The following is a 24,211-nucleotide window of genomic DNA, read 5'->3' as shown; positions in this document are numbered from 1 at the left end:
TTTGTTTTCTCCAAAAAGCTGACTTACTTTTATTAATCTCCTCTGATAAGCAAAGCCACAGTAATAAGCCTACTTATCAGCTTATTTTAATGTTCACTGTGGCACTGGCGATTCTTTCCCTGTTTTAAACGTAGATAGGAAAAATATCTGGAATTTATTATTCCATCGTAGATTTTAAAGTATGCCTCTGTGATAAGACGAAGTAGGATTAAAAATCATAGTAACGAAATGATCTGATTTTGTGGATCTCAATTTAGTCACATATTTCAAATCTTGAAAACATCGTTATCTTAGTTGCAGGATCAATGAAATGATTTAGCGAAATATAATGAACTTCGCACAACGATGAAAGGTGGAACGTAGGACGAAAGCAGAACGCTATTTTATGAAACGTAGCAATGAACTGATTTACAGTTATTTGTTACTAATTACACTGTAACTTATTAATTGCACTATAATTTTCAACCGATCTGAAACGCAGTTTATGATGCTTTTTTTATTCGAGTGTCCGAAACTGTAGACTATTAGAGTAAAAATAATATTTTTGCCATCTTGTTGAGAAAGTCGTTGGAAATGTAATTTAGAAACGCAGAAAAAGTATATAGCGCAGTCGGAGCTGACGTATAATCGTCTGGAAGGATCTCACTTTCAAAATTTGAACCTTCCTCAACAGATTTCCATTGTAATGTGATGCCTTTTGTCCACGGAGATCGCTTCACAACCAAAGATTTACAGCCGTCGTGCTGTAAATTAAACGAAATCTTCCTTTCACTGTCGTAGCCAGAACATGTGACAAAAATTCCTAAATAGTTTGACACTCTTTTGCGACGCTTCTTTCTTCCATTTAAATATCTCGAATTTAAACATTTAAGGATTAAAAAATTTAAATTTATTAACTCGTAATAATTCAAATGATTCGATCTAACGGTTTTAACGCATTAATCAACGTTTTACAATTTACCGCGTCTTATGAAAGGAATTCTCTAGAAGGACATAACAAATGATAAATGGAATTTGCAATAGATCTCGAACACCGATACGCGTAATCGAGATTAATGAGATGTGTCGTTGAGATTTATTGTGTAATTGCAATCGAACAGATATAAATATCCGGTTGTAATAATAACCGTGATAAAACAGCAATAAGTAAAATTCACATACAGTGAAATCACTGAGTACGAGCAATTTAAAACGAAGCTTAAGAAAGTATGCATACCTTAGAAGTTTCACAAAATTAAAAATGAATCGGCGAGTATAATAATAAATCTTGGAAGCTCTATAAAAGTTCTCAACTTTCACACTAAATTCTCACGATAAATACTGCTCGCTATAACATCGCAACATTGAAAATCTTTAAATATTGCTCGTCTTAATAATAATATCTTTGGCTTCCACAAAACTTGGTCAACTTATCAGCTACTTTTGAAACTCTTTTATCTTCAAACAAAACAGATTATCTTCGTTCTTAATTATATGTTGTAACTCTCTCGTTTAATCATAAAACTACATTAAAATCAAAAAATCAACAAAGATACTTATCGTATCTTTCTCTTGTATATCCCATGTTTCGGTGTATCAGATACACAAGTTGGAAGAGAAAAATTTTACTACATCGTCGTATCACAGGTTTGCAACTTGTTAGCCGGAAACCTACGTTCGAGTCAGGCTGAGTCGTTTCGAGGCTTTGTTTGTTAATGAAGTCGATTGTTCGATGAAATTTACACCATGAATCGCGAGAGTACCTGCTGAACCATTCATTCTACCAAATGGTTCAGGTGTCGACCGCAGGTACACAAGCGAAGTCCACAAATCACCAGCATACAAAATCGAACACAAGGATTCCTCTCTTGGGACAGGCGCTCTACAGGGCATTGTCGATCTTGAGAATGGAAACTTTTCGGGGACACGTGGAGTTGTCCTCGAAAAATTTACGAGCCCTAGCCAAGAGATTCACAAATTTCATGGAGCGATTGATACGCGTGACGAATATCCTGTGGCTTTTCGACTGTTCGTAATTTTATTCACAGTCCTACCTCGATTCGAAGCTTCGTTGAACTTTTTCCTTTGCATGAATAATCGTGAACGAAAGACGACACGAGCGGCACAAAGGAACTATCGAAAGAATACTGCAAACTACCTGGACATTTTTAAGAAAATACCAATGCTAAAACGATTAGGAATACGTTAGAATCCATAGCGTAGTTTCGATACTTTTATACAAATGAACGGAAAGTTGATACGTTGAAAATTGTTAGCGTTACAATTGATTTTTTTAACCGATTTGATTTTTCTAGTATTTGGTCAGTTTCTTTCGATCCAATTCAAAAAGGTGAATTTTTATTGGAGTTGGAGTTTGAAGTAAATCGTTCTTTGATCCAAATTGAAATGCGACAAGAATTTATGGAAAGAATAATTAAATCGATATAAAATACGGAATTCCAATTTTTTAATCGTTATTTTGCTAATCGATAAAATTAAGATGAGAGAAATAGATCAGTGAAATAGTTAGTATCCTTGGAAATGTGAACGATACTGATTTTAAATATTCCGTAGCATTCTGTTGTGGAAATAAGATGAAGGATGTGTTTCGCCATGCGAGAAAATTGGAGCACTAGTGAAACACGTCATGGTTTAGATGTAAACACCGTTTTACCAGATGCTGGAAATAGTGTCTGTATACTTATCAAGATTTATCGTTTCTTTCATGAATATTACCTCGATCCTTTAATAGGAAAACTTTCCGTGTTACGCGAAACGTTCTGAAGTTTCACTGCTATTGTAACGAGACGCGACTGTCACGATTATATCGATAAAATTTGAAACCTACATAATCTGGCAATCTATATAAAAATTACAAGATATTTCCGACAAACATATATTTAGTAAAAAAAAACAACTATACTAAAAATAACTATAGCCATCTTAAATATGTAACGAGTGTTAAAAATGATTCCAAATAATAAATAATCATAAGCAACAATATTTAGATAATTCACTATTTCAATACTTTTGTAATCACTACGAAATATATACTCGCATCAAATATCATGTAACTTCTAGATACGTACAAGTTTGTTACACTGCCAATGAAATTTCAAAATGTTTTCTGTAACACGCGTAATATATTCATAAAAGATTTATACAGATGTTGGAATACTTTTCGTGAACTATCGTACTATTTCTGTATTAACTTTCAAATTCGTTTCGATTTTTGCCGACATAACGACGATCCCGGTCTCGTTACAGCGGCAAAGAAATTCCAAAATGTCTCGTACAATGCACGTAATATATTCGTAAAGGATTTTTACAAGGGTTTAAACACTTTCAACAGCTATTGTATACCGAAGAAAGTCATAATACCAGTTGATAAACACGTTACACGAATCAACCTCTCATGAATATCTATTCATAAATAAAACAACCGAGCCGGAGCACCAAACGATATCTGTTTCACCTTGGACACGTCCTTTTAATTCCATTTCCAATCGACTTATGCATGCAACGCCGAACATTTTAAATCTGATTCCTTAATTTTCCATTCGGTGTGATCGTCTCGACGACTGACGCGTTACATACTTACACATGCGACAGCATTTGGCGATTAAATATCGGCGCACGGCACCAACATATAAACATAAACATGTCGCAAGACGTATATATAAATGTTGGATAGAGATATCGTGACGCTTTATAGTACGATACGCGACAGTACGAGTGAGATCATGGAATTCCTTAGTTTCGACGTGAAGAACCGAACCCTTGCGTTGCGAAGGGCGGAAATACCGACGCCAGGACCGAACGAAGTTCGAATCAGGGTCGCTTATTCCGGGATTTGCGGCACCGACCTTCATATATTGGAAGTACGTCGTCATCATTATGCTTTCTCTATCTCTCCATTGTCACAAGTCTGAAAACGCTTATGCAAATTTTATATTATTCATTCATTCATTATTTTTTACTACGTAGCGTTTCCTTTACGAGTTTCGACGAACTTTCTGCTTTTACGACGTATAACTATCGTTCACCTGAACGAAGCTTTATCATTATTCTTATTTATTTAATTTAAAGTCGCATCGACTACAACTACGATCATTGGCGACTATTTTTATAAACGCTGGCTTATCAAATTCTGTTCAATATCTTAATTTCTTTACAGAAGTTGATAATCTTTCTGTTGGAACGAGATCACCGGGAGGATATCGTTAAGATTATCGTCGACATTATATTTCTCTCCTTCAATTGTTCTATATAGAACGCTCTATGATTACGTGGGTGATCGATAGCCTCACACTGCGGATGTCACATTTAACAGCACTGTTTTCCAGTATGTACACACGTGTCAGTTGAGTATGCCCCGATCCTATCTTGGTTATCGCGGTTCGTTCTTTACGGTTCAACTCTTGGCTTGTCTACAAATCATTAAAGTTAGAGATTAATTTATGCAGCGAGTTTATGTTATCGTCATTTTATATGATACGTTGCGATTCTCTTTGTAAATGCTTCGATACGTTTTACGATGTCCGATGGTTCTTCTGTGGAAACAAAGTTTCACTTACCACTGCTTCGTTATTACGATTAACTTTTTCTGGTTTGATTTGTTCATCTGAACGCGAGCTTCTGTTATGCGAACAAAACGTAATTGCAGGGATGATTGGAGAGCTTCTATTATATGAACTACAATTATATAAACTGTTTGTCTGCCGACGAGCACAGATAAATCGAGTTCTATTGTACTTACTTTAAGCTCTTTGATTCTCGCTTAAAATCTGCATCTCTGGCAAACGACAATATGTAAAGTGTAAATGTTTAACAACCTCTTTATACAAGTTTATATCGTTATATACGAAGTGTTATTTAAGTCTCAGTTAAGGTCTTATTTACTCTAACGTGTGCTTCATTTCGTGCATTCTGTACGTTCCTGCATCTTCAAATTTCCTGTAAGCGCATAAAAATCAGCAGTCTAATTACGTATCACGTTTCGTTGTACGACCTCACGTGTACACGGCCTTATTGGAAAAGTCATCTATTATATAAGGACCTATTAGATACAGTATACGGAAAAATGATTTATTATGTAAGGACACATTACGTCGGTGAACGTGAAATGTCATTTTTTGTTGAGCAGAGTGTTGACTGTATTATTCTATTAGGATTCTGATTAATTCAGCTTTCAATTGAGTTGCATTTAATGCATTAAAATTTCTTTCATCGGAATACCTTTGTTTTATTTAACGCTAGAACCACCAGTTCAGTTAAAACGATCGCTATCAGATGTTTTATGTTTGCAATTACCACGAAATGCAAGTGTTCTTGTCGATATTAACAATTTACTTTTATCGAAGCAGAAACGTGATTGCGAATACTTGTTTCTTTCTATCGTATTGCTTTAATTCTATTTGACCGGGTATAACGTATTTAAACAGACAGACGATCCACTTTTAAGAAAAAGCGAATAAGAAGTCGCTTTCGCAGACGCTAATCGGATATGAACGCGAGATATACTGTCGTTACATGACAATAGTAATCTGTTTCTTCGCATATTTGACAAAAGAACGTTCTTTTTTTTCGTTTTCTTCTTTTTCTTTACTTCGTAAAGCAGACTTCGCTACGAATCTCGTGCGCGGTTGCATTCCATGGTCGTGCCACGAGAATGTCGCATAATTTCTTAACACGTACAAGTATTTCAAGAGATAGAGGCTATGGCCGAGTGATATAACGCTCGCTTTTGACAAATATTCGCCAAACACGATAGCAACTGTACACTGTGCACTTTATCGATCACACGCGTTGCCGTGCATTTAATCTCATTATACTGATTGGAATATTACCACGAGCATGGCAATAATTCTCGTTCTTTTTCAGGCGATCTCTCGTGATATGTCAATTTACAGTACAAAACGGTTAACAGAGAAAGTAGCCTAAAGAAATTTCCTGCGTTTATTTCTTTAAATTCTAATAAAATGCAAATAAAAAATTTGTACTTTTATAAGCAGTGTTATCGTTGATATTTCCTTTTTGTTGGAAGCTTTGTAAAAAGCATAATAATTTTAATATCGTTACATGCTGCCATATATTTCCATAATTTAAACAATTTTACTTCGAGGAATAAAGAAAAGAAAAGGGAAAAATATGTTTAAACTGTTTCCATTATCAAGTGGCTGCAATTAAGCAACCGATAAACATATTTTGATATTCGATTCATCAATCATATATCCACGTTCTCTTACTCTAAACAGTCAACTGCTATAACTTTATAATCTTAGAATATTTTTGCATTGATTCTAAGGTATAATAATAAAATGAAAATTCTATCGTTCAGGGATCATTTCCGTGCAAGAAGGAAGGCTTCCTGACTCTTGGCCATGAATTCTCGGGGACTGTCGACGCTGTTGGTTCCTTGGTAAAAAGCTGTAAAGTCGGCCAGAAGGTGGCTGTCGACCCTAACAGGGGTTGTAATACTTGCAACCATTGTCACGATGGCTCTTATCAGCACTGTCAAACTGGTGGCATAAACAGCACGATAGGAATCTTCAAAGACGGTGGATTCTCCACGCACGCTATCGTACCAGAAACCCAGGTTCGTTTACGTTTTCATTAAGCCCTCTACAGGTTTAAACAAATCCTTTGGAAAATCGTTAGACCATATTGCATATAAAAAATAATGAAACTTTGTCCTCTATTTTTCTCGCATGACTTCCACCTATGAGAGAGACGAAGGCTACTAATAAAATTGGGATTTTCCTAGCTTTTTTTAATTTTGCTATACTTGGTCGTTTTAACGTACAACGTTTTACAATTTCACACGGCAAAGGAAACGAAAAATCGTACAAGAAGAAGCTCGTGAAATTCTAGATGGCAAAAAATGTCTAATTATAGTTAAATCTTGTTTAACTTTCGTTATGAATTTTCTGAACAACCCAATAGATATAGAGGGTGGTTGGTAACTGGTGGTACAAGCGGAAAGGGGGTGATTCTACGCGAAAAAAGAAGTCAAAAATATAGAATAAACATTTTTCGTTTGAGGCTTTGTTTTCGAGAAAATCGACTTTGAATTTTCGGTCGGTACGCGTGCACTTTATCGCGTCTCGTTATAACGGATTTCACTGTACATCGTTGTCTCGATGGAAAAATTAAAAAAAAAATTTTTTTATTCTATATTTTCGACTTCTGTATAAATGTATAGGAAGAAGCGTAAAAGGAATTATAAAGTTGCACGAATTTCGAATTATTATTATTCCTTATCGTTGTTGTTCATTTTTAAACTTTTTTCAGGTTCACGTAATACCCGATAGCATCGACTTGCAGCAAGCTGTCCTTCTCGAACCTCTCTCGTGTTTGGCCCATGGATGGAAGAAACTTAACGGCGTTAACGTTGGTAGTAACGTGCTCGTAATTGGCGCCGGAATCATTGGCCTTTTGTGGGCCTGCATGTTGCACTTACACGGTCTTAGGAAATCCGTGACGATTAGCGAGCCTCAAGAGAAACGGCGGAAAATGCTAAACAAGCTCGGTAACAACAACATAATTTCTTAGTTTCTAGTTACAAAATTATCTTCAATCTTAATCAATAGATAAATAGCACCATCGATTGGTCATTGATTTCAAATTTCATTGATATAATAGATTAATTTATACTGACGTTAACTAATGTATTACTAACGTTATAATAACTTAATGATTTTACCAATGTAACAGTCGAATTTCGTTATAATGAAATTCCAAAATGTTTTTATGACATACACACAATTTTACATATATATAGAAATAGTTTCATGAGATTTTGAATAACTAAATGCGTAACAAAAATTATGCTGTAAGAGACGGTTTGATTTTATTATTTATATTTATATTTGCCAGATCTTGATTTCGAAGCAAAGAGCCCGGAACAATTAAAGGAAACATTCGACGTGGTGGTGGACTGTAGCGGTTCGGCTGCAGCTGTGCAAGCAGCGATTCCATTATTAGGATCAGGTGGCCGCTTATGCATATTCGGAGTCGCTAATCCCAACGCGAAATTCAGTATCGAGCCATACCAGGTAAGTTAATCACAACCGTGTATCATTGTGCATCCATGTTCCTGACTCATTATTTTTCCACTAATTGCTTATTCATACAACGTCACGAACAGGTAAGAATAAGTAATTAATTTTAATTTACTTCTCAACAGATCTACCTAAAGGAGCTGACAGTTTTAGGTGTAAACATAAACCCTTTCTCGTTCCCTAAAGGGTTGGGCTTGTTGCGTGCAATGGCCGATAGATATCTTAATTACGATAATTTAGGTATTAAAGTATTCTCGTTGTCGCAGTATCGCGAAGCTTTAGACAGTTTGAAGAAAGGCGAGATCAGTAAAGCAGTGTTCAAATTGTAAGCTTGAAAAATAATTGAAAGGTTCGGATGATTATGAAATCAATAAAATGGAATCCTATTTTTTGACAATGTTTAAACGCGTTTCATTATTCTTTGCCCTGGAATATAAATATGAAGGGATAAGTATTGATATAAAGGAACATGATTTCCACGCAATTCTCGTTTATTAAAATTCATATTAGTCTAGAAGTAAATATAAAATTGCAAACTCGTAAAAAGGTCATAAAAAATCTTACTTATTTTGAGATTCTAAGTAGCTCTGCACTTGTGATATGTGGAGAGTAAAAGGTAAAATAAGGAATATCTGTTTATAGAGATTCTCTTAGATGCCTAATTAGCTAAATTCATTAAATCTTGTTTCTTTAGTGATAGACTGAAATAATCAAAATTGATTTTCTCAATGAGGCTGTTTTGCGACATTCTTTATTATTTCCCTTTACTCTTCTTGTCACGCCCCCGGATGTGTGAATTGCCAATAATTCGCCCCGACATCGATAAAAATTCTCGTTTCTTGCAAACGTAAATGCTTCTGCCAATCTTCGCTTCTTCGTATATAAATTTCGTCAAATATTCTCTCGTCCCATACATTTATATAGAGCAAAAGTGCGCTATGTACTATAACTTTAATAACGAGGATCTGACTGCGGTTCAAAGTAGAGAAACCTCGTAAATTTTTCGAGCCTTAACGGTTGACGGAAGCGGAAGCGAGGAAGACCAACACCAACGTTTTCGGGGCGACCGCAGTTCCGAGGGACGTTATAAATACTTTAAGTTAGTCCAAAAAAGACGAGAAACGATCCCTGTTATGAGTATGCAGTCTTTATGAGTTTGTTAACACAATAAGAAAAATCTTAGTAGCGATCATTATAAATAATTTCATCTACAATATACAATCATTGAACTAGATCTAGAACAAATTTTTACATGCTTTGTATCACGATTAAGGTATTAACATTATAATAATTTTTTTTCTATTGCCAAACATTGTGTAACAAGGCAGCTATAGAGTATTGTTATTATTCGAGTTCTTCTAAATAGCGCGTTAACAAGAGTTCAACACACTCGAGACTAAGAACCTATGAGACCAGTCAGTTAGCGTCGTGTTACAAGAGCATACTTTAAAGAATGTGTTTAATTTTAAGATCGAATGAAGGATGAATAATCCACAACCACAGCTATTAACATGTCAGAGTGAAAGAAAGTGAATCAAAGAAGTGAAGATTTTATAGTGTGAACAAAATTGATTGCATATATATCTGGCAAAAGAGTATAGGTCAAATTTTTGTCAACATAATGCTAATATTTTTTACGTTGCTGTCTTTTGCTTAGGATTCTAACAGTACAAGTCAATTTGACTCCTTTTCCATTCTTTTATCTGAAATTTTAATATACAAAATTTGACACCTGATTTTATATGACACATTAAATATTATAAGTGAAGCTGAGAAGCTGCAAAACTAATAATTCTAACTTATGCTCCTTTGCTCGCCCACCAGGGATACTATAGACATAAAAGAGTATCTGAAGTGTTACTGGGAAGCATAAAGAATAAGATAGAGTAAAAAGTGCAGATGATGTCATGTTAATGAATCATGCAATATACTAGTATACAGACTATAAGGATGAACCAGATTTATGTTTAGACGGTTCTCTTAAGGAATACTGAAAAAATTTATTATATGTAGTACTTACAGATAATTTTCTTATATTATATATGTGCTTTAGCAAAATTATTCTGTTGTAGATTCTTCATACTTTCACAAACATAAAACAGGAATAACAATATTTATGTTCATGATTTCATAATTATCTCTACATTAATTGTGCTCATTTTTTTGGAGTATTAACCCTTTGTACTGGAAGTACTTCTCCCAGGCACAGATAATATTTGGCGTCGTTATTTAACCGACAAAAAACTCGGGTGTAGAGGGTTAACAACTATTATTCTACGCTTATAACTTACGTGGTGACTCATCACCCATCTAGTATGAAAAAGATTTCAATAACTATTGACCCACTATATGGGCTGTAACGCTTTTTAGACGAAAATAATCTTAAAATCTGTTTATCTTGTTCTTACGCTATTTAATTTCTTATTATAGCTTTAAAAATGTTAGCTGCCGCTAAGGACGGTCTTGTCAAAATATATCAGTCTCGAATGTGTCAAATTGTATGAATTGTATGAATTGAACTCCTACAAACTATGTTAAAGGCTGATATATGTTCGTAACATTATTATCAATCACTTTTTCACTTTTTCACTTTTTCATGGATATATCAGTTGTGCTGATATATGAAAAAAGGCTATATATATATATAAATCTCAAACTATTAGTAATATCATTAATTTTTTCGCTATGTATCACTATGTATTTTTCTAGAATGCTGTTTGTACCTTGCCAACATCTACTATATTGTTGGCCCCTAAAATTTTTAGTCTCTAATAATTATTCAATTTCATTATTCATAACTACAAAAATAATCATCTAATAGGAGTTAAAAACAAATTAGGCCCCTAAAGTTGTTGTATAAGTAATGTTTCTAATATCTATTCACAATGGTGAACCATAGTGCTATTAGCAACCATTTCGATAAGTTGCACTGACTTGCTGCCGCCCACTGAAGTCCGGGATAATTAATATTTGGCGTAGAAATTTCTGCAAATTTATAAAATTTGTTCATACATGAAATAGGGTGGATTTATATTACATTGGAACTGTGAATGCTAATGTGCAAAAGCGAGAACAAGTTGTCTCCAAAATTAACATACCTCATAACAACTGTAATAAATAAAACTAAGACTACCAAAGGCCCTGAAGAAACTGGTACTACTCCAGCCCCATAATAAAGGGCTTGACCACAAGCTGGCGGACACACAGGGACAGTAGTTTCTGCGCAAAAAACAAGGAAACATCTAGAGCATGCTAACTACTAAACTTAACAAATGAATACACTGTAAATTAAAAAAAAAACATAAGAGGATGAAATAAACTATACACAGAATTATATAAGAATAACAAATAAATGTTATCAGATTATAGTATCATGCACAATCTATAAATGCATACATGTTTATCAATTCTACAATTTGATGTAACTATAATTACAGCTAGAAAAATGGAAGCAACATTTCATGAATGATTTATATTATTAAAATCGTACATATGTATATACGTATTTCAGAATACATACCAAATAATTCAACGCTTGTTTCTGCAGTCCCTAATTTATTAGCAGCTCTGCACACATACTCTCCATATTGTCTTTTTTCAATTGTGATCACTCTAATCGTTGTATCAGTATATTGATCCGCGGTTGCAAAGTGTGATATACTATAATGCTGATTATTAGACAATTGAACATCATCTTTTAACCAAACAATAGCTGGTGGAGGATACGCTTCTACATGGCATTCTAGATCCATGTCATATTGTAAGGCTTGACCAAGTCGTGGTCTTGGAGCTGTGATGACAGGAGCAAATTCAACTTCAACATTAATATTACGTCTAGCCCCACGACCTACTCCATTTTCAGCTACACAATAATATGTTCCACGATCTTCCTTACGAATTGTAGAAATTTTCAATGTGTTGCCACTGTAATATTTCAACTTGTCAGAACAGAATTCATATAAATGTCTAAAGAACAAGAGGTAACAAACTTACCGATAAATTGATCCACCAGTTGGTAAGATGGCATTATTTTCTCTACGCCATGAGATTCTAGGTGTAGGAAAACCACCAGCATAACAGTCAAGCTGCACAGGCTGCCCTTCAGTGACAACCAGAGCTCTGGTTGAATTATCACTAATAATAGGTGGTCTACGAACTTGCAATTCAACATTTGCAGATACATAATTATTCAAAGATATCAAAATTTTACATTGATAAAATCCAGCATCAGTCTCTTGAATATCTTTTATCTGAAGTATGCATTATATTAATATTTAAATTATGCTATTAAACAATAAAAGCACAGTATGTATTAAACATAATACCTGTAATCTAAAGGTAGATAGGGCATCATCATATTTGAGGGTAAATCTAGTATCTCTTATAATTAAAGTACTACCATGTGAAAGTGGTAATTGGTCATTAGCAACGTTTTTATTAATTTTTGTCCATACAACTGGAAAGTCAGGTGCATATAAAACTGAGCAACGGAACTCTACAGTTTCACCAATATCTTTAATTTGCTCTTGGGAAATATAAGATATTGTCGGTGTACGTTGACTTTTAACTGAAAAATGTGATAGTAATGTTTCTAGTTAAAGATGTTAATTTAATTAAATATAATAACATTATAATATTCTATATCCTAATATTAAAATACCAAGCACACATAGAGATGTAACATGCTATACATTCTGTAATTTTGTATAAGTATCAAATTAAACTAATTTTACGTGTAAGGGTGTTTTGTAAACATTGAAATTTGCATAAGGGTCGACGTAAATTCGCTTATTAAGTAGATAAGAACAGATATGTAGAAGCAAAACATTTATATTAAAAAACAGTACGTACAAAATGGCACTGCAAATAAATCTCTTTGTTCTTTACCTGTATATAAAAAGGCGAACGCCAAAAATGTATAAAAAGTCTTCATTATGACACACCCCTGTTGTAATGTTCCAGTAAGGCTGGAATAATAATAATCTTCACCTTTCTTCACCAATATTATTTCCACCTACTAACCTATGTTAGTAGCATTTATAACAATAGATATCGTCGTCGGTACTGTCACGCAGCAGAAGTGTATAATAATGGAACGTAGTAATACTCACAGTACAGGTGTCTGTTGACCGAAAATAAATATGGCGAATGACGCTATATCTCTAATCAAACGAAATACCGTAACCGAAAGATTTAGAACGTATAATATAAACTAAGATATCAATTTTTACATATTTATAACAGTTGTTTAAATATTTTATTTTATTCTTACCTTATTTTTGATATACAATCTTCTATCGCAAATAGTAACAATTTTAATTAAGTTAATAGTTGTACACATGATTTATTACGTCGATTCAAAAATTTCTAATGCAGTCATATTACAGTACGTATAAAACGATAAATCCCAGTAAATTTATTCTTTTATATTTTTTACAAAAAGAAAATGTTTTATTAAAATATTTTATCAAAAATTTCATGTTAAAAAGATCAAAAAGAAGATTTCAGAATAAGGCTTCTGTTTTTCTTCTTATTAAACGTAGTAATGGAAAGTTTCCTCAAGAAGGTGCATAAGAATAATGATATATACATAGGTTCAACGTCAGTAAGTTTTGAATAAGGATTAACATAATTGTTCTTATATTTTTTAAATGCGTTTAAGAGTCACGTTTGAAAGAATAATATTATTAGTTTGCTACTATTGCACTCCTCTTCCTTATTTTTCTTTATAACGAACTTTCCTTCCCTACTTTTCCTTGTTATAAGGGTGAATCGAAATACCAGACAAAATTACGTAAGTAGATATTAACAATTATACTAAAATGTCAAAGTATTATACAGTTAACAGACCTTTTTCTATTGATTATCTTTTACTAAGGTTTCGCTTAGGTACGAAGGTTACGTTATTTAAGTTATGGACAATGTCAAGAATCTAGTTCTGTACTATTTCAGGAAAAACGAACACTATTAAACCATGTAACTAGTTCAAGACAAATTTTTGCCATAACGATATCTTACTAATATTTGAAATAGAAATCAGATTACACCGAGAATAAAAGTATGTATATCTTTCAATTGTATCATTATACTTTTCTAGTGTAAATTATTTTTGCATAAAACATTTCTAATACAAAAATAGATATGGTACGTTAAAAAGTCGAGACAGTAAAACCTTTTATTACGTATAACGGTTAAAGAGGAGCGTAACACGTTCATTATTCTTAAGTGACGATGTTGCGTGCAAACTTATATCCATCCCTCTGTTGGTATTTCAACTTCATGAAAGAACCTCTCTATAATATGCATGCTATACAGACATGATACGTAACATATGTTGTGTTCATTCGGTAACCATAGCGATTCGAAAACCTCATTGTCTCGTGTACCTACATGAGGGTTAAAATCCTTGATAGATTTTTACGTGTATGAAACATATATCATTCCATGTAGTAAATACAAGTAATGCACATGTCGTGCAATGTACAGGATATATACCGAGTATAATGTGTTTGTACGTGTGTGAATATTTACAAAAGTACTCATAAGTATTAATACAAAAACAAAACAAAATATAGTCATGAAGAAAGAAATATTTAAAGGAGAGACATGATTTTAAAAAAGCGCAACTATTGTAACTGTTCTAGGTGCTAAGAACCGTGATACTTCGACATGATGACAAATCTTTGAAAGAAACATTCGTAGTCATTCGTTACGTTTGCGAGTAAAATGATATATACGCTAAGTAGATTGTAGTAATGTACGTAGATATATACATGTAGTTCAAATGTAAAAGAATATCAAAACACGAACCAAGCTCGCAATTATATGTGTGTTCTATTCGTGCAAAGGCATGTGTATAGCTATCATTCGTAAATAACACACGCATGGTCATGTGTGCAATATATAAGCACTATCATCCTACCACGAGGAAGTCAGTATGTGTCACAGTATTGCGGTGGAAGTTACCGGCGCGGTCACCTGACAAGCATGAGCGCAGTGTCTGACAGTTGAGGGTATCTTATCAAAATTTGAAGGGAGTGTACACTATACAGTTAGACACATCAAGAATTAACAATTCAAAGAAATAGCATTGACCGCAATTACTATCTGATGATTGTGGCCAACATGTTTTGATGTTCTTTAATGTTATCAGTTACGAAAAAATAATTTATCCACATGAAAGTGCTTCTTCTTTTTTAAACAACTACTCAAAGTGAAGGAAGATCGAATAATTGACGAAGAAAAATTTCTAAACTATTTCGGAGGTTCAAGCACCGTTGTTTGTCTTCCGAACGAAATACGATCATACTAATTATGTATTCAGATATATGATCCATGTCTTGTCAATATACACTCCATTTCCTGACAACTTTCTGAATATATTTCCACGATACTTGTTAAAAATTGCCATTGTGAAATTAGGTCGTCTTGTTCAATAATGCACTGATGTACAGTTCGCAAGTGTACAGAATATCAATAATGACATTTGAAATTACAAGTCAAAAGAAAAGGAATCATAGGCCACGATGAAATCACGTAAATAATAATTGGCGATTAAATATAAGAACAAAATGGAAGTTTAAAAGAAAACAGAAAGAGGAGGTCAAGAGTACGAAGTAAAATGTTCTGACTAAAAGCATACAGCAAAATATCCACATGCATTTTGAAGCATCAATTACAAAGGTCGCGATTGATTGTCCAAAGACATCCCGTTTCGTGCCGTAAATTTATAGATCCGTCTTAGATCTGATAGGAAAGACTGTTAGCATATTCGTTGATGGGCCAAGGGCATTCGGACCTCTTCAAATTGGGAAAGGTGATAACTATAGACTATCCAGCTGTCATTCCATTCATAATTGAGAAAGAAAATCAAAGCAAGGCTAAATCACCGCCTCAGTTGACTTGGCAATAAATGATCTTCCGTGATTGCTGCGAATTTTACATACACATGAATGTCAATTGGAATCGGAAGTTTTGTCGACCCGCTTTTATTTCATGTAATACATTATCGATCGATTAACGACTGAAATAAAGTTACGAAGACACATATCGACCGATCTGCCTGCTTTGAATTACACGAAAGAAGTGATCATCTTGACAGAACTATCAAGAGTTTATTGTCACTAATATTTACGATACATATAATGATTCAGCGGATCTCTTCTCTTTTTACCAATCTATAATTGCCACGGTGACCAATAGAAGAATTTATAAACTCAACGACATTCAACGCCGATGATATGATACCTTTGTAGGAAATTGCGTCGCTTTGGGATTTTCGTGCGAGTAATGATAATAATTTGACGAAGATTAGCGTGTTGTACGGTGCATCCATTTAATGCGAATTGTTATCATGAAAATAGACAGATCGAACTTGCTTCTCGCTAAAAAAGGCAGCATTTTATTATCGTTCCGATTTACAGAATGTCAGGATTGATCAAGATTGCCGCGGAACTTGTATTTTTCTTAGCTGTCATCGGCGACAGGGAATTCTTCTCGACACTGTTTATCAAGCATTTTTGAGCGCAATGGATAACAGCGAACTTCGAGTCGAGGATGAAACACAGGTATCATATACGTATATCCCTTTCTTTGTTTTTCTAGTCAATAAATTTTGTGATTTTGTTTTACAATCTGTACGTAAGAACCGATCAGCAATAGAATAAATGTGTACAAATGAATGTGTACAATTACATATTCTTTTTAATGGCGCATTATAGACAAAACTAATGAATATTTTAAAAAATTGCATCGTACTTGTTTTAGCTATATCTAATCGACGAATCTCATCAATATAATGTATCTAAATAATCCATCTAAACTAGTCACAGACGATCTAGATTATTCACTTAATTGCATGCCAGGTATATAAACGAAAGTCTCGTTGCTAAATTATCCAGAAAATTATGAAACGTTTACACGGTAAACTTCCGCTACTAACAATAAGTGTTCCGTACTTCAATGATCTCTCTGGGCATTGAAATTGCAAAAAATAAAGTTAGATGAAATATGCGCGATGCGTTAAAGTATGCAACCAATCGAAATATTTAAATTAACAATAAGCCTCGGTATCGTTACGTTTTACGTTACTACGAAAATTACTGTCGACATGTAGTGAAATGTTCTTAATAATAAATAGTTTTGCTAGCTCTGAAACGAACTTTCTACACTGACGAAGAAACAAATTTGATCCTTCTAGAACACCCATAGCAGACGAGCGAGTATATCCATAAGCAACACAAGTGTCACCGAATCAAGTACAAATGAATCTCAAACGAACGTGAATGCGGTGGGAACGGAGAATTCGCCATCGAAAGCGTCATCAACAAGTTCCTCACCCCGAAGAACCGCTACGAATTCCACAAAATCGAATTCTCCCAGTGTGAACGAAAACACTAGAGTTGAAAATAGCAAGGAAATAATTTACAAAATGGATAAAAATGGTATTCAATCGAATGGATCGCCGATGACGAATAAAAAATTATCCAGAAGCAGCGTTTATCCCTCGGGAACAAATCTGACTGCTCGGGACGCTTTTGGTAGGATTCCAATAAATTATTTTTCTTTCTCTTTTTATGTCTTTTGCGATTTTTTCTCTTCACTTCCTAACATTCAGGAAGAAAAAGGGAAGGAACTCTCGATCTAATTTGAATAATCGGGATATATATATCATACGTATATAGCGTGAGTATTCGTAATGGCACGTTAGCCTTGCAATGGTTGAAATAGGCCTAAGTCAATAAACTACGATCAATATGCATATGAATGTCAGCGTGACACGAATAATGGATATTAATAATGAGACTATAACTTCAGCCGAACCGTAAAAACTCTATAACTATCGAACCATTGTCGAGCCAATACGTGTCTCCCATTATTATCCTCCTTCTTTTTCAGAATGTGAAACTTTTGATAACGATAATGATACCTCCTATTTTATAATGGTACCTTAATGTTCGTACAAGATACATGACTTTATACGTTTCTTTTTCTATATGGACCTTCAAGGTCAATGTGTTTTGCATGGTTCGTCGTATGTACAATCAATTCACTAAAGACATAGTAAAAGAATACAATTTCACGCAACAGGTGCTGAGTAGCCTATTTACATGTATAAGTACGGTCAATAGGAAGCTACTAGGGTAGTCCATAAATTTCTATGTTTTTTAATATGAGTATTGAATACAGAAGAATCTTTGTATTATTCTTTTAGAATGAATATACCCATTTGATTCATATGTATAATGTGTCATTACGTAGCTCCGGAATAATGCTTTGAAACCTTTGATGACATATATTTAATTCGATTAATTTCTTGTACTCTATCTGATTATTTGTTTAGAAAGGGATATCAAAAAATTAGAAATTCGTGTACCTTTACGTCGCTACTGGAAGCAGAACTTCAAAGTGATAGAAGCAACGAAGAAAATATAGTATTTTAAGAAAAAATATAGTGCTTTGAAGTTCTGTTCCCAGTAGTGACACTAAAAAACACGAATTTCTAATTTTTTCATATTCCTTCCCAAACAAATAATGAGATACAGTACAATTAAATGCTCATTAAAAGATTCAAGGCATTATTCCTGGGTTACATAATAACATATTATACATATAAATCAAATGAGTATATTCACTCCAAAAGAATAATACGGAGAAATACATTAAAGAAGCGCAACTAATTGACCGCTCTAGTATTAGCGCAGAGTGTTTGTTTTGTACATCCGTAGTCAATTATTTATCGATCTATTCAAAGACTTTGAGTAACTATATTAATTGAAAATGATATTAGTATGATGATTTTAACTTTGGAGTTTGAAGCCTCAAATGAATTTGAACATATTTTTATTCTTCATAGGTCCCAAGCTTACAATACCAGCGACACCGGAAAACTCTCCGCCGTTACTGGAAACACCAATATTTGCTGAAGATATACCAAGAAATTCTTTATTGCAAAAGGATTCGTCCTCAGAGGGGGAAGTGGATCCCGAAACACTTTACTTCCGGTGTGTTAACTTCTTTTCCAAAATATATTAAACGTATTAATCACATTTTTAAACAGAAAGTACCTATATTTCAAAAATTTTAGTACATGCAGAGTAGAATGTATTGTACATTGTTCTATCTTTTATTCCGGTACTTTACTGTTTTGATTAATCTAAGAAAAATGAACAATAAATTGTAAAGAATTCCTTGTTCATGTAGATATTAATCACGCATAGTGGGCAAAAATAATCCATAGAGAGTCAGTTCATCAAGAACGTTCGTATAATTAGCCAGTGTGCAATGTTACAAAACCCAGAGCACATAAAAAAAGAACGTTTACATAATTAATTTTCTCATCGCGTGGCCCCTGCCAGCATATTACATATTGCGATTTTATCCCATAATAACTTTACGTCAGTCGTGACTTCTTCCGTTCATGTCTGGTTTAATTTTAGATTCGGTTTCGTTATGGTCGTGCTGTTTGCTTTCCTATTAGGTCATCCCGAAAGACACCCTGTAAATTATTCAGTATATATATTTCCTAAATAAGCCCTATTATTTTTCAATTACATTGTCAAATAAATCAGATTTTCAAATAATCTTGAACGACTTTGAAATAACCTTGAAATAATGTCTTGTAACTCTGAGCCAATACTGAATGGTAATTGATCTGAAATGAACTTGAAAAGATCTTGGAATGACACTGGCTGACTTTTAAATGTTTTTGAATTGACTTTGAAATAGCCTTGCAATAATCTTGAAATGATCTAGAAAAATTATCCTAAAATTTTAATACATTATGCATTCCCTCTTTTTTTATATCTGCTTTATGAATGCTCCGAATTGTTTAGTACAATTAATTATTTTTTTTTAATTGGTTTTCAACGTGTCTCAGTACATTTACCGACAATCGCTAGAATGGATCAGTGTTCTGTATGTTTATATTATTAACGGAGCGTGAGTAAACCAGTCGTCATATAAAATCATTATTGATCTGAAGAAGTGGTCAATCAGCCAATTATTATTTGCATTATAACTTATTAAATAATATACAACATCGTATACTATATATTTGCAGAGATGGTCGTAGACGCATTGATATGGTGTTAGTGTACCAGGAGGAGTACACTGGAGTGATGACGGAATTAGAGGCACGTCGAAAAGAACAAAGACGCGTTTTCCAGCAGAATCTATTAAAAGAGGGTTTGCAGTTGGAACTGGAACCAAAAGAAAACTCCTTCGACGGGAAAACTTACTTCTTGAAGTTGCACATTCCATGGAAGATTAAAGTTCAATACGCTGAAGTGATGAACTTGAAATTACCCACCAAAAGGTTCATTACTATTTCTGTTAAGGCTTGGGTAGGTTCATGAAGTTTCTCAAAATGAAAAGTATACGTGTTCGGTGTTTCTGCTTCTAATTAACATTGTAGTATTTAGTAAGTAAATTCAACATAGAATAATCCTTCATTTTATTATTAATTTATGTTATTTTATTATTAGCAAGGTAACGAAGACGTGAAAGAAAGCCCGAAATTTTGGGAGAAATGGATACAATGGGTAAGAAAGATGCATACTTGGGATACGAAGAAGTATCCGGAAGAGCCTAGCTTTTATGACAGCATTGATTCTGGCGATCGAGAAGAAAGGTACGAATTTAACTGTATAAGACAAAATAAATTAAAAATGTATAAGCTGATTATATTATATATTATCATATGTTATAAGTTAATTATTCGATATTTTTGTTTCTTTTTTTATAGATTCGTAGTAAAGGATAGAGATACAGCTTATACACCTGCACAAAGGTCTTTGATAGTAATGCAAATATTATCGAGGGCACGGTACGACGAAAATCACGAGAAAGCAGGTATTCGTAGACTTTTGGCGGATGGCACTTATCTCGATTGCTTTTCTTTGCACGAGGGCCCGTATAATAGACCTGGATTCAATGGCGAAATTCTCGACAGATATTTACTGTACTTGATATGGGCTAGACCTTCGCAATGGTAATTTCACTAGCACTTTCACTTTTTTTAAAATAAACATTTAATTCTGTATTTTTAGGTACAAAAGGCAGCCCCTCTGGTTGATTAGACGATATTTCGGTGAAAAAGTGGCTCTTTACTTTGCATGGCTAGGATTTTACACAAAATGTTTGTACGCTCCAGCGATTGTTGGCCTTTTGTGCTTTATGTATGGTGTAGGAAGCATGGATGGACCTGATAATATACCCAGTAAAGAAATATGTGACTATAATGTAGCAGGTATTTTCGTTTCATACAATTTTTATTTTATTTTTTCCGTTCTTCCACTTTACTAAATAACTTTTCTAGGAAATATTACATTATGCCCTCTCTGCGATAAAGCATGTACCTATCAAAAACTCGGCGAGTCTTGCATATTCTCAAAACTAAGTTACTTGTTCGACAACCCTGCCACTGTCTTCTTTGCCATCTTCATGTCCTTTTGGGGTATGGTATAGACATAATTTAATGTTTTAATGCATATATCCTATCTTCTTATTCGATCTTTCAGCCACGACATTTCTTGAGTTATGGAAACGAAGGCAAGCTGTAATAATTTGGGAATGGGATCTCCAGAACGTTGAAAGTGACGAAGAACCTCGACCCGAGTTTGAAACTACAGTGAAAACATTTCGAATAAATCCTGTGACCAGGGAAAGAGAGCCTTACCTACCAGTATGGTCTAAGGCTGTACGTTCTTGTGCCACCAGTTCCATAGTATTTTTTATGGTAATTAAAAGAATTCTCGTCACATTCAATCAAATAAATTTGTTTTGTTGATGCTAAATTTTATTGGTAAATTTGTATTCAGATATGTGTAGTTTTGGGTGCTGTTCTGGGAACCATTATTTCTCGAATATCGCTGGTAGCCGTATTTTATGGCGGCGGAGGTCCATTTTTAAAGAAGCACGCGAAAATTTTTACCTCCATGACTGCCGCTTTAATTAATTTAATTATAATCATGATTCTTACACGAGTGTATCATCGTTTAGCGCGATGGATGGTGAACATGGAGAATCCCAGAACGCAGACTGAGTACGAATCCAGTTTCACATTCAAGATATTTCTCTTCGAATTTGTCAATTTTTATTCATCTCTCATCTATATAGCCTTCTTTAAAGTTGGTAACATTCTATTTGCTGCACGTATGAAGTGAAACAAATTTATTGGAGAGTGGCGATTTACAGGGTAGGTTTTTTGTTCATCCCGGAGACGCAGACGCACGATCTTCTGAATTCTTTCGTATAAAAACGGACGTGTGCGATCCAGCTGGATGCCTGTCGGAAGTTTGTATACAGCTTGCCATTATAATGGTGGGCAAGCAGTGCTTCAATAATTTTGTCGAGATACTGTCACCAAAACTGTGGAATTGGTGGCGTAAAAGGAACCACGTTGCGGCTACGAAAGATCACGGCAGACCGTATACTTATTGGGAAAAGGATTATCAGTTGCAGGATCCCGGAAGACTAGCGCTCTTTGACGAATATTTGGAAATGAGTAAGTATATTTAAATTAATTTAAAATATAATTGTCAATTATCTTCTTCATGTACTTGTTTTATAGTTTTACAGTACGGATTCGTGACCTTGTTCGTCGCTGCATTCCCATTAGCACCATTGTTCGCGTTATTAAACAATATAGCTGAGATACGGCTTGACGCATACAAAATGGTAAGAGAGGCGAGAAGACCATTAGCAGAGAGAGTGGAAGATATAGGAGCTTGGTATGGTATACTACGTGGAGTAACTTACGTTGCTGTAGTGTCGAACGTACGTATACGTAATAATAAAAGTTCACGATTTAAACTTGCAAATTATATTACAAAGTCTAACAACAATTTGCTTGTATCATACATAGGCGTTCGTCATCGCATACACGTCAGATTTTATCCCCCGTAGCGTTTATGCTATCGTTTACTCTCCCACGGAGGATCTAGTGGGTTATATCGACAGTTCTCTATCGGAATTCAACACATCAGATTATAGAGATGACATGAAAAGCGATATGGATAAAAATCATCCGGTAACTTGTCAGTATAGAGGTTACAGAAATGGACCGGATCATTCAAACGATCCATACGGACTCAGCCCGCAATATTGGCATGTTTTTGCAGCCCGTTTGGCCTTTGTCGTTGTTTTTGAACATATCGTAAGTTCCACTTTACTTTATCTTCTATATGACTGGTTATGACACCACTATAGTTCTCCATATATCTTACCTATAAAATTCACACTTTAAAAAGCTATCAGTAAAATATAAAAATTGAAATTTTAATTAGGTTTTCGCCCTAACTGGCATTATGAGTTACGTGATACCAGCTGTACCTCGTTCTCTGGCGACTCAATTGCAACGAGAGCGTTTATTAGCTCAAGAAGCCAAGTATGAGAAAGGTATAAAGAGCAGAGAAGACGAAGATGATATTTTATCGGTGCTTAGAGAAGCAGGTAGTATTGGAGGAAGAGCTGCAGGCGGTGGTAGAGGTAGCTGGGCAAGGCGTTTCAGCAAATTGAGCGACGGCTTAGATGCCCACGTTGACGTAACTTCCAGGCATAACAGAAACAGTGATGGTTCAACCGTATGGGAAGTGACATGATTTTGAAAAGTGTCGATCATATTTTCTCCTCGAGGAGTACATCTGTACTTAAGAACATTTTAAAAATACCACTCTCATTTGTATCAAAATTATCTAATTCTATCGTTGTGCAAACTATACTTGAGCGAAGTTCTACATAAGTAAATATCGAGATACCAAGTACAAACAAATGAAATGGTAATTGTGATATTTTAGAAAATCGTGTAAAATACGCAGACACGAGTAAATGAGAAACAATCAAACCAACATGTGATGAGATAATATACAAATGCCAAAAGTATATCGACACTTTTTAAAGATTCATCGAAAATTTATTTAATAAATTTTCAACGTTTGATCGCGAGATCAATAACATATGTGTGATTTTTAACATAAATACTATCAGTATTAACTTACACAGAATTACCTCTTTTAGAATATTTAAACCAGATACTCTATTTTCTAAAATTATATTTCATCAAAATAGTTTTAGATCATAATCACCGGTTACCGGTGATAAGCATTTTTAAAGAATTTATAAAACATACTTGTATACTTGTACCATATAAAAAAGCGACATTGAATAGT

At 34.1% G+C, this 24,211-nt stretch overlaps 3 protein-coding genes and 1 long non-coding RNA gene across 8 annotated transcripts; 2 read left to right on the top strand and 2 right to left on the bottom strand.

Moving 5' to 3' along the window:
- The first annotated feature begins 3,673 nt into the window (after positions 1–3,673).
- Positions 3,674–8,441, top strand: LOC138185234 (D-altritol 5-dehydrogenase). The gene is made up of 5 exons (XM_069124045.1): positions 3,674–3,860; positions 6,320–6,577; positions 7,273–7,510; positions 7,858–8,036; positions 8,168–8,441. Exons 1-5 carry the CDS (start codon positions 3,723–3,725, stop codon positions 8,369–8,371), a joined length of 1,017 nt encoding a protein of 338 aa, XP_068980146.1. The 5' UTR covers positions 3,674–3,722; the 3' UTR covers positions 8,372–8,441.
- LOC138185235 (uncharacterized) lies at positions 3,927–5,042 on the bottom strand. 2 transcript variants are annotated; one of them, XR_011174554.1, is made up of 3 exons: positions 4,739–5,042; positions 4,557–4,674; positions 3,927–4,409 (listed from the first exon to the last, which is right to left on the bottom strand). It is a non-coding gene; the product is annotated as an uncharacterized LOC138185235 (long non-coding RNA). The 2 variants fall into 2 exon arrangements; XR_011174555.1 differs by having other exon boundaries at positions 4,557–4,662.
- A 1,993-nt stretch (positions 8,442–10,434) lies between the features above and the next one.
- Positions 10,435–13,202, bottom strand: Lac (septate junction protein lachesin). 3 transcript variants are annotated; one of them, XM_069124042.1, is made up of 7 exons: positions 13,154–13,202; positions 12,930–13,064; positions 12,368–12,609; positions 12,036–12,292; positions 11,563–11,966; positions 11,141–11,261; positions 10,435–11,027 (listed from the first exon to the last, which is right to left on the bottom strand). In XM_069124042.1, the coding sequence occupies exons 2-7, from the start codon at positions 12,973–12,975 to the stop codon at positions 11,006–11,008; spliced, it is 1,092 nt and encodes a 363-aa protein (XP_068980143.1). In that variant the 5' UTR covers positions 12,976–13,064; positions 13,154–13,202; the 3' UTR covers positions 10,435–11,005. The 3 variants fall into 3 exon arrangements, with proteins under 3 accessions (XP_068980143.1, XP_068980145.1, XP_068980144.1); XM_069124044.1 differs by lacking the exon at positions 11,141–11,261; XM_069124043.1 differs by lacking the exon at positions 13,154–13,202 and having other exon boundaries at positions 12,930–13,147.
- A 1,415-nt stretch (positions 13,203–14,617) lies between these two features.
- On the top strand, positions 14,618–24,178 carry LOC138185231 (anoctamin-4). Of its 2 annotated transcripts, XM_069124040.1 has the most exons (14): positions 14,618–16,609; positions 17,242–17,581; positions 18,898–19,045; positions 20,104–20,386; positions 20,528–20,673; positions 20,788–21,033; positions 21,092–21,291; positions 21,361–21,498; positions 21,563–21,780; positions 21,863–22,171; positions 22,239–22,548; positions 22,615–22,820; positions 22,909–23,199; positions 23,330–24,178. In XM_069124040.1, the coding sequence occupies exons 1-14, from the start codon at positions 16,571–16,573 to the stop codon at positions 23,642–23,644; spliced, it is 3,189 nt and encodes a 1,062-aa protein (XP_068980141.1). In that variant the 5' UTR covers positions 14,618–16,570; the 3' UTR covers positions 23,645–24,178. The 2 variants fall into 2 exon arrangements, with proteins under 2 accessions (XP_068980141.1, XP_068980142.1); XM_069124041.1 differs by lacking the exon at positions 21,863–22,171.
- Positions 24,179–24,211: the final 33 nt, after the last annotated feature.

Source organism: Bombus flavifrons, chromosome 11, assembly GCF_040668555.2.
Source record: "Bombus flavifrons isolate JBK064 chromosome 11, iyBomFlav1_principal, whole genome shotgun sequence".
Classification (NCBI taxonomy): Eukaryota; Metazoa; Arthropoda; class Insecta; order Hymenoptera; family Apidae; genus Bombus; species Bombus flavifrons.
Note: the sequence above shows the minus strand (reverse complement) of the source record. Positions and strands in the feature narration are given on the sequence as shown.